This window comes from Gambusia affinis, linkage group LG01 (genome assembly GCF_019740435.1).
Source record: "Gambusia affinis linkage group LG01, SWU_Gaff_1.0, whole genome shotgun sequence".
In the NCBI taxonomy this organism is placed as follows: domain Eukaryota; kingdom Metazoa; phylum Chordata; class Actinopteri; order Cyprinodontiformes; family Poeciliidae; genus Gambusia; species Gambusia affinis.
In genome coordinates, this window is record NC_057868.1 from 30,523,432 (window position 1) to 30,541,035 (window position 17,604).

The following is a 17,604-nucleotide window of genomic DNA, read 5'->3' on the forward strand; positions in this document are numbered from 1 at the left end:
ATGCCAGAATAGTTTGCACAGGGACAGGCAGTGGATAAATGTTTGTATGTAATTTTCACTGATAAGATTTTGGATTTCAGTGGAAAGAATAATAATTTAAATATTGTCCTTGTCTGAGTACTTTCATCTTGACATTTTTGAACCCAATTGAGAAACGGTTGGATGTCTCTGCTTTAACATTTAGTCATAGTGAAAGGGAGTAATCATTTTCTGTATCCTCATTAGCCACCCATATTACTGAGAATATGCAATAACCAGTGTCTTTTCATTTTTGCTTCATTTCCTTGTGGTTTGTGAGAAGTTATTTCTACACAGCCGTCTTTATCTCGCACCACATTTCATTTAGATTTGGACTGTGACTGCAGCACTGTAACACTTTGATTAATTTTATTCTGGTCCTTCTGGTGTACATTTGCTGCTGTACTTGAGGTACATGTTTTGTTTCTTGACCCAGTTTCAGTTCAGCTTCAGCTTTTGCTCAGATGGTCTTAAGTTTGACTATAAAATACCTTGGTATACAGAGAAGTTTATTGTCAAAGCAGTGACTGTAAGGTCAACTTTGTTCATGCTGTTTTTGATTGACAATATGTTCTTGTGACAACCAACACAAGCAATCTAAGCTGTTTTTCAGTGTTCTCAGTAGTATATATGTAAAAAATTTCCCCCAAGACTAGACTATAATCGAGACATTATGACTCCTTTGCTTGGGTGACCATTGCTGAGATATTTATTCCTATGGAGATTGTTACTGGTCTTGAATATTTTCTACTGATGAACTTTTAAACCTTGGAGTTAAAGGACGAGTTGTAAGTGATACATCACAATAAACAATACAAAGGGCCTTTTTTCACACATGAAATATTTTTATCTATTATTTTTATCTAAGGTTCTTATACTAGAGTTGGACAACATGTCTAAAAAAATTGGCCATATTTGTTTATGTCCTAACCTTAGAGTTGTACGGGCAGGGTCACTTACTTTTTTCCATGTCTGTTTCTGGCAGGTTTTTGTCTCCATTATAACTTACTCCCACACTTCCAGATAGAAGGTGAAATTCCTTCATAAAGGCTGTGGTTTCTCGTGGCAACAAGCTGCTGGCCTCCCTCTGATCCCTCCCAACAGAAAACAGGCAAAGGCAGCTCAGCACCACAAGAGTTTACACTTGAAAGCAGGGTTGAATATCTGGTAATCAGTGTTAAATGTAAGAGTCATAATATATTAAATTTTGTAAAACGATGGTGAAATTGACATAAACTTCAAAGCAATATGTAATCTTCTCTTTAAAAAAAAAAGTTTATTTCTTGGCTATTTGAGATCTTAATAAACACCAATAATAGAGGAGGATTCTAATGTCCAATTTTTCTGCCAGATAATTAGTTTCTTCCAGTGCTATGGCTCAGCTTCCTTAAGAAAGATAATGTTCAGTACTATTTAAAATATTCCATATCTTTTGAACATCTTCTCATCCAAACACAAAGATGCTATTCTAATCCGTCCACTGAAATAATTTTGTAACATGAAATTTTTTTCATTTTTGGAAGTTTGCATTGTTTTTGTTAAGTGCCACCAATATATTTGAGAAGATGCATATTGCTGGAAAAAAATATTTCAATCTGAACATCCCTAAAACTATTGATGTTTGTTGTATTTTGTTTATCAAAAAGCTTTCAATAAAATCATGCCAGAGTAATTTTATTTTTAAGTTATTACCACAGACTGATGGAGATAGGCAACAGCACCTCTCAGAGCCCTCCAAGGATAATTGTGTTAGATGATAGATGGATAGATAGATGGAAGTTACGGTCACAGAATTATTCATTTATTCATTTTTAACATGTTCAATCACTTGATCAGTTTTGCCACCGGACTCTTTAGAGGCCTGAGTAATTGTAGTCAAACTACAAATATTTTGTATGTAACTTGAAGTAATTAAATTGTTTAAAATAAGAATTAATCCACTTGGACACAATCATTTACATCCCATATTGATTGAAGACCCAAATGCAAATGGTTTCAGGTTGACTCTATAAAGTTCTTCTCACCTGCTGGAAGCATAAAGAGCTTCAAACAGTCAAATGCTTCTTGGCCTGATGGGTTGGCAGGTTTCCCCCATCTGTTGTGGCAAGTCACCATTGATCATGACATTGACCACTCTCCCCATTGTCCATAGTGGCTGTGTGCTTTTAATACTGTTGGTGGTATGATATTTCAGCTGGTGTGTAGGTGGTTTCCAGTCTGTTGACAGCTAACTATGCTCTCCCAGACCTGTTGGAATATGAGCTGGATCACTTCTGATAAACACTCATCAGTTCACTAAGTGAGACACTACTGAGAGCCTAGCATGTTTTACATAATCTGTTTATCACTGAAAAACCAAACATGCTAGTAGGTGATAAAACAAACCCTTCAGTAGTTGGACAAATTTAGTTTGTGTTGTTGTCGTTGTAGCTGGACTAGTGTCGATTCCTCCAAGGTTCTAAATTATTCAGTAGAGCACCTGCTGTGGTGTTGAACACAACCACAGAGGTGTTCTGTAAACAAGACCTCTCCTGTAAATGCAAACCTTTTCCAAGAATATGTTAAACCTGCAATCTGACCATTACTCATTCACTTGCTTCAGCTCTGACCTGTCTAGATTTATTCAATATGCTGCACTGTTACACACCCACATCTCAGTGCATCAGATAATATTTTCAGCCATTTACAGCTGCAGCAGATCAATATGAATAGTTCCCACTGTTCACAGTATGTGCCAGATCCCATGGTTAGAAATGACTCACGTTTCACACCTATTGTTGGCTTAGCTCTTATAAATATTGATAGTGCAGGAGTGCTAGTAAGTTTAATTTTTTTTTATTTTTTATTTTTTTTTCTCCATATTTATGTTTTGGATATTTTTTCACCAAACATAAAACCCACAACAGATTTCAAAGTGAAAAACCCACCACACTTTATTTGTATGGCACACTGCAAACAAATGTAAAAGTATTTTACAAGATTAAAAACAGACAAACCCACCAACAAATAAGCATTTAATAGAGTTAGGAGTTAAAAACTTTTGGCAAAAGTGGTTGACCCTCTCCGTTCAGAAAATCAGTTTAGAACAGACATGAGCAGAAACTTCATGTTTTTGCCCTTCATTAACAAATTAATGCTAAAGAATGAAAAGTTAAATTATTTGATTAGACCAACAATAAATGTGTACGAATAAATAAAATCCAAATATTTAAGAAATATGAAACGACAACAAAGGACAACAAGTCCTAATACACAAAGGTTTTGCCATTTAAAATTTCTACTTGGACTATTTGGCAGCTTCAGCTTGATACATGTGCAAGCATGTTTTATGAACTTTTCTTTGACGTCAACACTTGTTAAAGGAGATCATTGCGCATTCCTTTGTTTATCCTGTTCCTCGAAGGTTTAGCACCACCTTGGCTTCAAGGTGCCAAAACTCCCTGTGGGTTTTATCAGACAATGGGGAAAATTGTGCCTAACATTTAGAGCAAACTACCTGCTGCACGCCTCCTCACTTTCACTGGGTGACAGGGTTAAACCCGATACAACCAGACGAAAAATGCCGTGGAGCTTTCGATGGCCTTGATTCATGTGGCGTCTTTCACTTTGTAACGTCTCTGTCTCCGTTGTCTCGTTTACTCTGCATCACCATTTAACACAAAGAGCTGTGTCTCTTATCACAGTCTGTGCAGCGTGCTGAAGTAATCTCCTTCACTGTCACAGCTGGCACAACTGTGCCATTATCTGCCTCTGAGCCCCACGTACACACAAGTTAATACAATAACTATTGTTCGTTCCTGTTTCCTGGCTGTACTGTTGTTCTGCAGCTGCTGACTGAGATATGCAGCAGTTTCCACTGGTCATAGATGCCACTCAACAAAACACACACATATATAAGTACATATATACACACTCTATGTAATTACGTTGCAGGGTTTTTTTTTGTTTGTTTGTTTTTTTTTTTGTAGTTGCTGTTTTCTTTTCTGGGTTTGACACAAACACGCACTGCACTGAAACACAAACAGCTGACCGAACTCTCTGGCCTCATTCTGCTCTTATTGATGTGTGTCTGTCAGTGAAAGAGGCTCAGGACAAAGAGCAGTGATGGGTCTGTGTGGGGCTCACAGGAAACAAAGAGAGGACTATTCCATGCCAGCTTGCAGACTCTTCTGGAAACACTGCTCTGGCTTGTTTAGGCTGCATCCATATTTTCAGCTAAGCAGCTGTATTTTCAGCAAATGCCAACAGCATATTTTCTAAAGGGTCATAGAAACCAGGCCACTCTGACCTCTATGTTGTGTCATTCATTCCTAGTTAGCTTTGTCCCTCAACAAGAGATGAATTTAAGAGAACTGACTGGAAAAGACCTTGTGCTTTGTCATGCTGCTGTGGTAATAACCTATTGAGATGAAGCTTGAAAATGTCAAAAAACGTATCACGATATAAACGTTTCATATCAGTTTACATAGATAGTTATTGTTTTTTTTTTGTCTGTTTTAAATTTCCAAAGTATTGCCAGGCTGGTGATGTGACCTTTCATCTTCTACCCATAATTTTCTCTTTAGCTGTTGCAATCATTTTCTCTTTCTTGTACATTTTTGTCAGCACACAATTGAGATAGGAATGAGATGTAGAGTTATGGATGGTGACGTGTTTGTATGAATGAAGATGATTCTTCTCCAGATTAGCCTATGGTCATTTGTTATTGGCCATTGACAGTGTTGTGATTTGTTTTTTTTTTGAGAAACATGCTGATGTTCATAGGATGCCAGTCCTGTCTCTGTTTGTTGGGAACTGTTCTTGGTTTCTTGCATTTAAAAATGTACAGCATTTTCAATGTCTTGTACTTTTTGATATCAAAATCCTGATTCAGATTCAGAATAGGAGTTGAGATGACGTTGCCAACTGTGCTTTACTTATTAGTCAGTTCCTGGTAGGCTGTAAGAATGTCATGAGGTGACACCGTTTGGTCTAGAAAAGGACATTTGTCATACAAGACCCATCTGGTGTTCTTTCAGTTGCATCATCAATTTGTCAAGGTGGATCACCAAGACTTTCTTAAACTGAGCAAATGTTTATACATGTAAACCAAGTCTGATAACAAAACTAGTGTCCTCTAAAAGCTCCTGAAAGCGGATTTAGTTTGGACATAAAACCATGGGCAATCAAGAAACATCCAATCCCACAGGGATCAGCCTCGGGATGAGGGAGGGGATTTACTACAATAGCAGGAGTGTTGGGTCCTGCTGTCGGGACAGAACATCAGGTTCAGCTTCAGCTGTGGGACAGGATTAACTTAGGTTTATCACTTGACTCATCAACTCTAAGACAACAGCCGAGTGTTGAATCAGAATGAAACGCACTTCTCTGTCACTTTCCCATCTATAGTAGTAGGTTGCAGATCTATGCTCTGATCTGTGACTAAGATAGTCAGTGCAGTATTATTCTGCAGGCGAATGCATTGCTAGTTTAAATTCCGTGATGTAATGAATGACTAACATTTTTTTTTTACTCAGAAAACCCATCCACCATGAATGGTTCTTCCTTATGAAAGTTTAACAAACTACAGTTTTCAGCTTATTGAGGCAGCTCATAAAGACATTCACTTCTAGCCATTGGTAGTTAAATAATACAGCAGATTACATTAAAATCAGTGTCAAGATAGAATGTGTTTATTTGAATATAAATGATTTCATATTACTTTGTCACAATCTGTCAAAAGTTTGTCTCAATGATAAATTATTCTTCCCATAAAATCGTTTTGTTATGACAAATCTATAGAATTAAGGAAGTTCTGTGTATTTCTCAGTTCAAAATTTATGTAGTCTCGAACAAACTATACCTAAATTAAGGATTATGAAAAAAGCTAGCAGGAACTGGTAGCTGACATGACCAAAGTTAATTTTAGTAGTAGTAGTTTCTGAAGTTAGAAAATGAGATTTACAAGCTACTTAGTCATGACTCCTGTGAGGAAGACATTTAGAGTTGCTGCTGACATTTTAAAAGTTTTCTCCTATGTTTTTTTTCCCCATCTTTTATTCCTTATTCTTGTCTCTCTCAGGCACCCAGGAAGAGTGAAAAATAAAAGGATGACAGCTGGGCTGATGGTAGGTGGGTTTTTCTCAGTTTTTTCCCTTTTCTGCTCCTTTTCCCTGCACGTTTTTTTTCAGGCTATCTTCAGTTCCTCAGTTTGTATTCTTAGTTGTACAGGAAGATAAGATATTTAGCATTAGATGTTGTAGTACCATTGGATTTGCTACATAGAACAGTACCACATTTAAACTTCAAGCCTTGCAGATTAGTCTTATTTCAAATGTAAGTTGTCTGTTTATATTTTTAGCTGTTTCTTTCTATTAAAACATTTTATACTGCTTTACATATTCCAGGTCCCTACTTAAATCCAACATTTTTAAAAGCATTTCAATGTTTAATTCTCAAGGATTAAAGTTGTTTGTATTAAATTGATCTTGAGTTGAGGGAAAATTAATGACAATTAATCAAGGAAACATTTGAGCCTCTGATTGACTTTGTCCTTTTTTGTGTGTTAGACCAAGGCTGCTTGTTCCTGAGTCAAAGATGCTTGCTCCCAATTTGGATTCATCCCTCTGAAGGCGCCTGACCTGATCCCATCCTCTATCACAGTCCCGCCTCTTCTTCTCCTGTCCTGCCATCCTTTGTTCTCCTTTCTCTGTCATTGTCCCTTAGCATGTCCCACAGATAGAGAGCGAGGCGAAAGCAGTCAAGTTAGGCAATATATCCTTGCTATTTGTTTGGTTTCAGCAGGGCTATATGCAGCAGGGGGAAAGCAGTCAAAGTGACCCAGAAAAGATGGGCCCCAGTTCAAATCCTGCAGGTAGTGGAGGGATGGAGGGCTCACAGGGCCCAGGGTTGAGGAGGGCCTCATCTCTTTCTGCACACCCTTCTTTGAGTAAGATGAGCCAAAACGCCAAGGAAAGCATGGGGGTTCTTGGTCAGGGTTTGAAACAACTGTTCCAACATCAGCGTAAACGCCTCTCCCTCTCTCGCTCCACCATCCCTTCATCATCCTCCTCATCCTCATCCTCCTCGGTGGTGTCAACAGGCGGCGCCTCTCCTTCTGCTCCTCAGGACATTTTGGGGTCCTGCACTTCTGACTCTCTTCGCCTGTCTGCTCCTGTGATTTCTTCTGCAGCTGGACAGGGCTCAGGCGCTGCAGGCATGATTAGGCGTGGGACAAGCCTGCAGGCGCGACGCAGCAAGGGGTCAGGGTCTGGGAGCGGAGACCGGGACCCCCTTCTAAGAAGTAGCCCTCAGCCTCCGCAGCGACGGAACACCCATGACCCACAGCAGCATGTTAGTCGCCCACGCTCCTCGTCCACCACCGACACCACGCCCAGCAGCCCTGCACCTGCGCACGGCGTCGGGGATGTGGTGCTGTCATCTGGGTACCAGTCCACTGAGGAAACGGACAGAGTAAGTGACAGGAGCCATTAATCACCTCCTCAGTGGCGGGTGATCGGTGTGTCCTCTATTTGCTTTCACAAGTGTCCAGCTTTGTTTGTCAGTGAATCGTCAATCAAAAGTTGAAGTTCACCTTGCTTTGTGTACAAAAACATCTCGCTGCTATTTTAGCTGAGAATTAATTCCCATTCATACTGAGAATATATAAAATTACCAGCTTCAAAATTAATGAAAAATGTCAGCTGGTTCAATTGTGTCACTCTTGTTTTGTCAAAGCCAGCTATAATAATGTATGTTGTGCTATTCCATCGTAACTCATTTTAAAACTCTTCGTTTGAGTTCAGGCAAGTGTGTCGTACTTTTGACGTGGTGAAAGTCTGTTGTTCTTACTCTTGTGTTTTCTCTGGTTAGCAAAAGAGCCTAACTGTTACATCAAACTTGAGCCGGAAATTTGTAGAAACTCTCAGAAGTTAATATAAACAGTCAAAGTACTGAGATTTTGTTGTGTACATGGGTACACTCTAAGATTTATTAGAGACTATACAATTTTTAACAACTTTCCTGATATTTCAGCTGAAGCCAGGCCTACATATTATAATGGTTATATTTATTATGTCTGAAATCCAGAAATGTGTTTAAAAAGAAACAAAAAAAAAAGAAAACATAAAAGAACGGGCAACTGAGAACGTAGCCGAAAATTGTTGAAGAGCAATGATGTCATATATGTGGAGCACCAAATTTTTAAGTGAAAAGTAGGGATGGTACAATCTTCAGTTTAAATTGAAGTTCATGATGTAAAAATTCATAATGTGATTATCCAGTGAAGAGGAGGAAGTCAGGAAATGTGTTATCTGAGAAAATTAGCTTGAACTGATACAACATGTTGGAATTGTTTCAAGCCCAGTCTCCCTGTAATTCACCACAGTAGCAACTGTCAACTCGCTACAAAAACTGTCATTACAATTCTGCAAGTTTTATAGTGAGACATTGTTAATTTTGCTCCTTTCTGATTAGCATTGTTGCTGTAATGCCACAGACATCACCTCCACAGTTTCAGAAGGATTTTTTTTTAACCAACCCTGCAGTGATTGTTTAAGTTTAACCTCTCCCCACATTATCAGTCTATTTTACTTAGGTAAGTTTTAGTGGATACAGTAAACTAGCTGTCAAAACATTAATTAGTCTGTCAGACAACTCAGACTCTATAAATCTGTTTACAGCTAGTTTTTTCATAGCATGTTTCACACCGGCAGTTGCCTTATCATCTGGCTGTTTACTGCCTGCATTTTGATTTCTAAAATCGAAGATTTAAATTGTTGAGTAATTCTTAGGAAAATATACAGTTTTTTATGGGTTTGGAGAAATCTGTCTGCCCTATCTGTGTTTACGTTCATGAAGCTCACCGGCTCAATTTCTCTTTGCAGCAAAAGTACTCTCTTCATTCAGTAAACATTCACAAATTCATTTGATATATTCCAGTTAAAAAAGGGTTTTTTGTCAAGAAGACAATTCGTTTTCCCTGTAAACTCCTACACTAGAGCCGTAGGATTCATTATGTAACACAATGTCCATATGTAGCGATCTGGTTCTCATTCTGTTCTTCCCACACCACCTGAATCAGAACTTTTCTATAACTATATATAGCTTTGTGTGATTTGAAGTGGCAACAATTTTTCAAGCTGTTTTTCTATTTTGAAAACTACAATCGAATCCCTCTGCAGTTTGTCTCAGTAGAGATTGATGACAAATCAATTCTTCTTGGCAAAACCGGAGAGAAACAATTATTAAAATGTGAATGAAGGCTGCACAAGAGAAGATCTGCAAAAATGGTTGAAATATATATTCAGGCTTTCAGCTGCTTTTAAGAAATCCAACATGCATTGATACAAAATAGTCATAGAAACCTGATTATCCCATCTGCAATCTCTCTTTAGGGTTTCATTCACGGTGTTTTGAATATTGTTTATTGCATTTTATTAATATTATTAGAATTTTTTAAATTATCTTTTGGCAGCCTTTTTCTAATATGTATAATATTTATAAGCTTCTTCTCAATATTTGTCCAGTCAGGATTTAATTAAAGTAGCTCTGGATTTTCATTAATAAACAAGTCCTTTGATGTCTTAAAACATAATGCATTCTCTAATCTCTATCGCGTTTGATAAAGTAATAATAGAGTAATGAAAGGTTCACATACAGAATGTGTTTTAAAAAAAAAAACATTTTAGGTGGGTGGACATTGTGTGCCAAATAAGTAATATTATAGTAGGAATCTGTAGTTTGGACAGTGTAGCCATTGGCCAGGTCCTGCTGAAAAATCAAATCATTATCTGCTTTTCAGCAAAGAAGTGGTCTGAAGAGTCCCGATAGATGGCTGCATTAACTTACCGTAATTCTGGTTCTGTGCCTCTCCACTCCTACTTCTGACTCTGCAACATTGATTTCCAAATCAAGTGCAAAATACACTGTGATCAGACTGAGTGTGGTCCTTTTTCTCCCTTGTAAGATGCTTCTGACTTTGCCCCTGGCTCAGAGGTGGTAAACTCAAGAAATGCAACAGCTGTGGCCCATGTTTTGGATGCATTTATGGATGTCCCCCGAACTCTTGAATGGGTTTTACTTGATCCTCTTGATCCTATGTTTTCCTTCCATTCAATTTTACATTAATATGATTGGATATAGCATTCTGATTGTTTGTTGGAGATGCTGTCTGCTGCAAAACTGTCTTTCTATGATTGTTTAGGCCATAACATTTCAGTGTTATAAATAATTTGTTTAATATTCAAATCTTCTGAGAAACTGAATTTTGGGGTTTTATTAGCTGAAATCCATACTTATCAAAAATAATAAGTTACACTTTTTAAACTGAATTATTAAAAATAATCAGCATTTTAATTAATGTAACATTTTTTTAAAGATGCACCTGTACAGATAATAGTAGTTAGGCTTTTGTGCCACCAGAGGTCGCTGTCAGATCTACTAACCAGCTCTATGTAACATGGAGCTGCTATTTGCACTATGAGCTCATCGTTGGTTATTAAAATGACCTTACTTTCTTAGAATAAAATGATTTCCTTTTAATCCATTTGTGTCTGGCAAATTTCAGTCATCTGTAGAGGTGCTTACATTCAGGAACAGCTTTAATGTAGGCTCTATATTAAATAAAGTTCCTGTCCTGTGTGAGTGACCTCACCCTGACAGAGAGCAGACATGCGAGCGTTATTAGTCTGTAGAGGATCATGGATGTTTCTGAATTCTGGTGGAGGAGATCAGAACCCGCTCGCTCATTTCCAGCCAACATCATAGCCCTGCCTTAGCATAGCAACGTAGCAATGTCATCAGGACAATCCAAGCTGTCGCTGTGGCTACCCTTAAAATTGCAACATGATGTATACCCTACTTTTAGTTACCATAGTAACAGCGTAGTTGACCTTGGAAGTGTGACATCCTGCTCTTTGTGAGGGTTGATGGTTCAAGGCTTTTTTTTTTTTTAAATTGTTTATCAGGAATATTCAGCAAGTGATCGATTTCTTTTTTTCTCCTTTGCTTCCACTCCTTAATTTCTTCCCGCTGTGCTTCCTTTGACCCTCTGGTTTCCCTTCACTGCCCCCTCCCCTCCCTCAATCCCTGGAGAGAGCTATTACAAGCAGTCAGCTGGTCCCTCCTCCTTTGCCATCTCTCCCTCCTCCTTTTCATTCCCTCTACCGGCACCTCCTCCACCTCATCCTTCTCACCACCCCACCCTTCGGCACATTGACAGGAAGCAGGAGGCAACCTTACCTCGTCCTAGATGAGTGAGAGCTGAGCTGTAGCTGTGTGGGTCTGAGGGTACCGTCAGCCTCTGTCTTCAGAGAAGAATGTGGAGGGGTGTGTGCATGCGTGAATGTAAAGTCTCATTTTCCTCCGTGTTTACGGAAAGTCATTTGTGCATTGATGGCCATGTGATTGTGAGTGAGTGAGTATGACACACCTCACTTCACTATGAATACAAGTGTGGAGGAAACACAGTAAATCTGTTTGTCTTTAGCCACTTTATCTTTTTTGTCTCTCCCCAGTTTCCTCTCCTCTCTGCTCACTTGTGTTTGCATAGTGAAGGGGTGCAGTGTGAACCCGTGGCTATTTAGAGAGGATGGTAGCATGTGTGTTTGTAGCACGTGTGTGTGAATTGGGAATGTGTTGTTGGAGGCTGTGTGTGCTTTGGAGGGCTATCAGCAGAGGGGAGTAGAACAGGGATTCCAGCTGTGGGTCTGTCTGTCAGTCAGTCAGAGAGGATGGTGCAGCGTTTCAGTCTTCGTAGACAATACTCTAAGGTAAGCTTTGCACGCAAATGTGTGCTCATATCTCCATCTATTAATTTTTAATCTTTTTTATTTTGTAATGAAATCTGAGTAACATCCTTTTAAATCTTTTTTCTTCTTTTCACCACCTGTCATGAAACTTCTTATCCTTCTTGCTAAGGTTTTAATTTGATTTACTACTTGACTATCCACATCTATATTATAAGATAGAAATCTTCTTGCACCTGTATTTCACAAGAAGCATCAGTTACACTCTTTGTTTTGTGTGTTTTTAATTTTCTTTCCACTTCTGGGTGGTGTGTTGCACATGGTAACTGAGTGGTTCGTCTTCTGAGTTTATTCAGGCTCTTATAAACATTAACTCGCACTAATGCTGTAAGTGTGCCTGTCTTTGCAATCGATCCAAGGTCTCTCCAAGGGATAGGCTTTAACTATACGCATATATGTGATTATTTTTGATTAGAGAGCATTTATGACTCGATCTTGATAGCAGGCTGTTAAAGTCTGTTTTACGATTGTCCCCTGGTGGTGATGTGGATAAAGAGAGTGAATAGGTTGTGTTAAGTACCAATGATATTATTTTTAAGAGCCTGATGTTCTGGTTCTTGAACTTAGTCTGTTATTTATAACAACTAGGTTTTGCTCTGATTATTTAGCTGACTAGCCACATCCTCCCGACCTATATATATATATATATATATATACTTCTGATTTTGCTTTTAAATAGTAAAAATTAATCTGATCTACTGGCAGACTTACTAAACCAAGTAAAAGAGCATTTAATATTGAATCCAACAAGGAAGAGATGGGAGTGCTCTGGGAGTGCTTTAGTCCATTTTACTAAAATGGACTAAAATTAGTCCATTTTAGTAATAACCAAGAGCATCCTCATAGACACAAAATACAGTCCCTTACAAATGTATTTATACCCTGTTGATGTTTTCCACATTTTTCTCATGTTACAACCACCAACTTCAATGAACAGTTTTGGGTTTTATTTGACAGACCCATAATAGAGCTTTAGATAGTAGTTGAAAAAAGTATAAGGTGTTTCTTTGTTGCGAGTAGAAATGAGAGAAATGTGTCAGGTGTTTGTATTTAGTCCACCCTCCGCTGCATAATGCTTCCACCACCATGGTTCACTGCGAGGGTGGTGTGTTAATTTTACATGGAGGCTGAAAAGTTTTGTTCGTGTCTGATCTGATCGGGTCATCTTCATGTACATGTTTTGTTTGTGCAAATATGACTTCTTTCATCAATTACTTTATTTTCTTGCTATTCTTGTACTTTGTTTATGGTTGTAACTTGATAAATTGTGGAAAAATTCCAAGGGGTATAAATACTTTTGGAAGATGATATAAATTAGAGCTGTAATGAAAACAAACTGTGAATGTTAATGATCAGTGAGGTACCACATGCCTGGCTTCTTTCCTGTCTACAACATGGATCATATAACCATAAACTAGATTGTGTAAATTATGTTGCCTTGTTCCTCTTGCTAGACTTTATCTAGTTATATAAATAAGAAGCTTAATTTTACATGAGTTTTATGTATCTTTTCCGTTCAACTATATTCAAACATGTCATTACTTGTTCAGGGGAACAAAATCTGATAGTTTAGAGAAAAAAACATCAACGCAAACCCTTACAGATTTTTAATCATCCAGCTGTCACACTTATTTATTTGCTGCTCCTGCTAATGTGGAAAACAGATTTTCTTTCACAGCTTTTGGTCAAGTCTAATGAGTTGTAGCATGATTAGTTACAGGTTTCATGTTTGTGTTTCCTCCAGTAAGTTAAGGACAAAGTGGTTTAGTGGTCATATTAATTATGTCTACTTCTGGCCTTCCAAATAAAACTACGTTAGAAAAATCTGCATTTGTGTTAAGTGCTTTCTCATGCAAATGTTGAAGATCTGGTTTTTGCTTCCTGCAGCAGCTGTCATATCAGTTACGGATTTTAAGATTTGTGGCTACATTTGCAGGTAAATAATACCATGGTTGACAGTGATGCCTAATTTGGTATCCTCCATAAATGTTCAACACAGTAGCACACAAATAATATTAATTTACAACATAAATTCCAAAATGAAGTGTATTAAGGTGCAAGACTTCAAAGTGATATAGGAATTTTTCTAGTTGGGATTTTATAAGAGGAGTCTAAGCTGTAAAATGGAAAAAGCTCTGTTGGGATATGAGCTAAACTGAAGCCAATCCTTGAGGCTATACCTTTCACGCTAATAAAAATATTTTTCTGCCTGAAAAACTTCAAGAGCATTTGTCTTTGGTAATCATAGTGTTCTTCAGGCCTGTCTGCAACTTGTTTTTTACAAAAATGTGGAGACGGGGGAATTATTGGAAAAGAAGGGGGTTGGTAAGTGACCTCTTTTCTTTCCCTCAAGTCAAATTCTCACAACCCACCTGTCTTCCTGCTCAACCTTTGTCTCCTTTTGTTTACATGATGTGACATTGCTGTAAATTATCCATGCAGACTAAGACAAGGCACAATTCCTTTTCTTGTTGTAAATCCAAAAATGAAAAACTAAAAATAGAAAAGAATCAACAATTTTAGATATGAAATATTAACGTTTACTTAATGGCTATTATAAATCAAATTATCCCAGTATTCCCATTTTATGCTTTAATGACCACAGATCTGAATCTGTATAAAGAATTAAGATTCAAACCTGGGAAATGTTAAGTGGATCTGATGTCAGACGAAGGGACAAAAAAGTACTTGAGACCCAACATGCTTTTCTTTTCCATTTAAAGCCTTTGACCTAGCAAAGCTGCCTTTTGATAGCGCTTTCATTAATTGGAGATTAGTTCTTTATTTAGCAACATCTGCCTCTGGGTTCAAGTTCTGTGTGTTTCTTTGTTACTGAATGAAACCTGATTTGCAGGACGTCTTTGCCTTTTGTGCACCATTTTATGCTCTGATTAGGGTTTTTCACCCACAACAGCAAAAGAATCCGATCTTCACGATAAAAAGTATTCAAAGTCTAAAATTTACATAGAATAAAATAGATTTTTCTTTAAGGTTTTGGAAAAACCAAGCTGATGATGTCATTCCTTTAAAGCACTAAGTTACAGCAATTCTTTCAGGTACAATTTGCCAAACTATTAGCAAACTATTATTCTCTGATTTGATATGACTTATTGGTTATCCTGGTAATATATTTGAATGTTATTCTAGATAATTGTAAGCAGACAAATATCTGTTCTTCTGCTTCATAAATCACTTTGCTTTGATTGTTGTTAAAATTAACAAGTAGATTCAACTGCACTCAGCACAGCCATTCTCAAGAGACTGTAGTAGGTCACATACTTGGACTGTTACTTGTACAGTTGGAAAAACTGCCATTACAAAGGAACACAATAATGTTAACACTGTTTTGCAAGCAGAATAGTTGTGATTTTTCAAATATTGACTGAATAAAACACGGCTGCATGTCTCACTAGTGTGTGGCAGACAGGAATTAATTGACATGATAACAAGACTCGCCTAGAGTTTCTAATATTTAGATTTAAAAATATGTTGGTCAAGATCATAGTTTTATCATATACCTGGAATTAGATTAGACCTATTTAGTTTTTACCAGTCTTGGGTTTAATTAACTGACATAAAAATCTATACGTGGACAATTGTTTCTGACATTTTTTGGCAGTATTTCTAGATCTATGACCCCATAAGAAAACATTTGTAAGTGTGAGAGGGAGGGAGAAACTGGGTCCCTGAGGCCTGTTCTGTCCTTGTTAGTTTTAACATCCTCTTCAATGAGCTCTAATCATTTCTCTCCCGTTCAGCCTATTGGTTGTTTTTTTTTTTTGTTGCTGTTTTTTTTCCCCCCAGGTTTTATTTCAGTGGCGTTATATTTTCTGAAAACCTTTAGGAGAAATTGGGTTTTCTCACATTGCATGTACTGCATGTATCATGTCCAGTCACTGACACCCTACATTGTCTTGAAAATCTTTGTAAAGAAAAGCAAAGCTCTCAGGCACACCCATGTATAATCAAACAGCCGAGTTTCAGGGAAAGAAAGGGACAGCCCAGAGGATAATGAAGCATGTGTTCTTCATTCACACTGGAGGTGATGTCATCCCTGTGTGTTTGCTCAGTACCAACCCATTGATGGTTGTTTTTCAGGTAGTGTCTAGAAGTGTGTGCTGCTGTGAGCAAGCATAGTGTCTGATGGAGTTCCTCAGTTCTACCTGATTAATGGTGAGGTTTCAGTGGAATTTGGAAGTGCTTCAACAAGCTACCACTAATCTAATAATCTATAGTTTGATTTTTACTTACTTTTGGAATATGATAGGTATTCTTCTTTGAGTGAGTTAAGACTTGCCTCCGCTATTGGCGTTAGTTCCTCTAATCAAATGTGGCCGTTAGTCATTATCCAATCATAGCTCTGAGTCCTGACCTTAAGTCCTCATGTCAGACAAACAAATCACACCTTTTTTTCTATTGCATAATATATATTGATTTACCTTTATTGTTTTCTGCCAGTAGTAAACTTTTATCATGTGAGCATTTATTTAACCAAGATAATCATTGATCACCAGAGTAAACAGCACTATTGACGATGAGTTAAGTACTATTAATGTTGGTCTTGGTTGACTGGTTTGCGAATATAGCTTTTAAATTACAATAAATACATTTTACCTTATTGTGGTGTGTGGCTATGGAGGTATTTGATTGGCTGTGGAGGTATTTGATTATTTGTTCAGACAGGAAGTGTCTGGCCAAAATTAGACATTGTCAGTAAATGCCACTGGTCACTTCTGTTTTTAACAGTCTTGTGTCTAAACTTTTATTGCACTGTGTACTACGTGATAATACTTTTACTTATAGGTGACTATATGATATCACAAAATATTTTTTCACTATTCTGTAGGTTCACACAATGTAGCATAACAGTTTTCATTATGTCATCCAACTATGCAAAGTAAACATTCCTTTTGCATGTTGTCACAATTACAACCAAAAACCTTAATGTATTTCTTTGGAAATTTATTTGAAGAACCAATAATGACTTTAAAATGTATTTGCTAATAAATGTCTAAACGTTTGCCAGGAGATTGTGTTTGTATTTGCTTGTATGCTGAAAAGGTCAATTTTGAAACAGAGAATCTTCTCATATGTTTTCTGTGTCCCCTACATGGAAGTAGGAATAGTTAGACAGGAGTTATGGTGATCTTCTTTTATTACTGGCTTTCATGAAGTATCTCTTCCATAATGTCCTGATTTGTGGCATGCAAAAATAATAGATTAACTCTGTTTAACAGATATTCCACCTGAAATTTAGATCTTTGCAGTTACCATGGGCCTCTTGGTTGCTTCTTTGATTAAAGTTGCTGGTAAGGTTACAGTTGTGCAATACTCATTCCTTTTTCAGACTTTGCTTTTACTTCTTCATAACTGTCTCCCTGATTTTTCTCATATATTTTGTGGTCTATATGATGTTGTTTAGTCACTGATACTCCATTATAAACTTTTAAGGCCTACACTGTGCAGTGAGCAGCTGTATTTTTCCTATGATTAAATTATGCATATTGCAACTTTTATTTATGCTTATAGTCCAGTTCATGTAGGCACTCCACTCCTTGTTACCTCTGTGTATCTCTTCCTTAGCAAACTTTATTTCTTTATTTTGACCTCCACATTCTTTAATTTGTCACTCCCTGTGTTAAAGGCCTCCTCAATTTGGTTTCCTCACCCCCCACTTCATCGCTCTCCCTCTCATCTTTGTCCAGTCTCAGACAGGGGAGCTGGTCTCCATGGTAACAGAGTGATGTTCAGAGATGGTGGGGGCTGAAGCAGCGTAACCCAGCTGAATCCTCGCAGGTTT

General features: G+C 37.6%; 1 protein-coding gene across 11 annotated transcripts in view; it reads left to right on the top strand.

Annotated features, from left to right (window-relative positions):
• tmcc1a (transmembrane and coiled-coil domain family 1a) overlaps nucleotides 1–17,604 on the top strand; it is a 44,670-nt gene that overhangs the window by 2,437 nt on the left and 24,629 nt on the right. For 3 of the 11 annotated variants that reach the window (XM_044113095.1, XM_044113111.1, XM_044113101.1), the window contains 2 exons: nucleotides 6,080–6,125; nucleotides 6,567–7,470. In XM_044113095.1, coding sequence (XP_043969030.1) covers nucleotides 6,808–7,470 — 663 coding nt within the window. In that variant the 5' untranslated portion in view covers nucleotides 6,080–6,125; nucleotides 6,567–6,807. Of the gene's footprint in view, nucleotides 1–1,034; nucleotides 1,202–6,079; nucleotides 6,130–6,566; nucleotides 7,471–11,284; nucleotides 11,769–17,604 lie in introns of those variants that run through there. The other 8 variants (XM_044113135.1, XM_044113142.1, XM_044113151.1 and 5 more) reach the window with 6 other exon arrangements.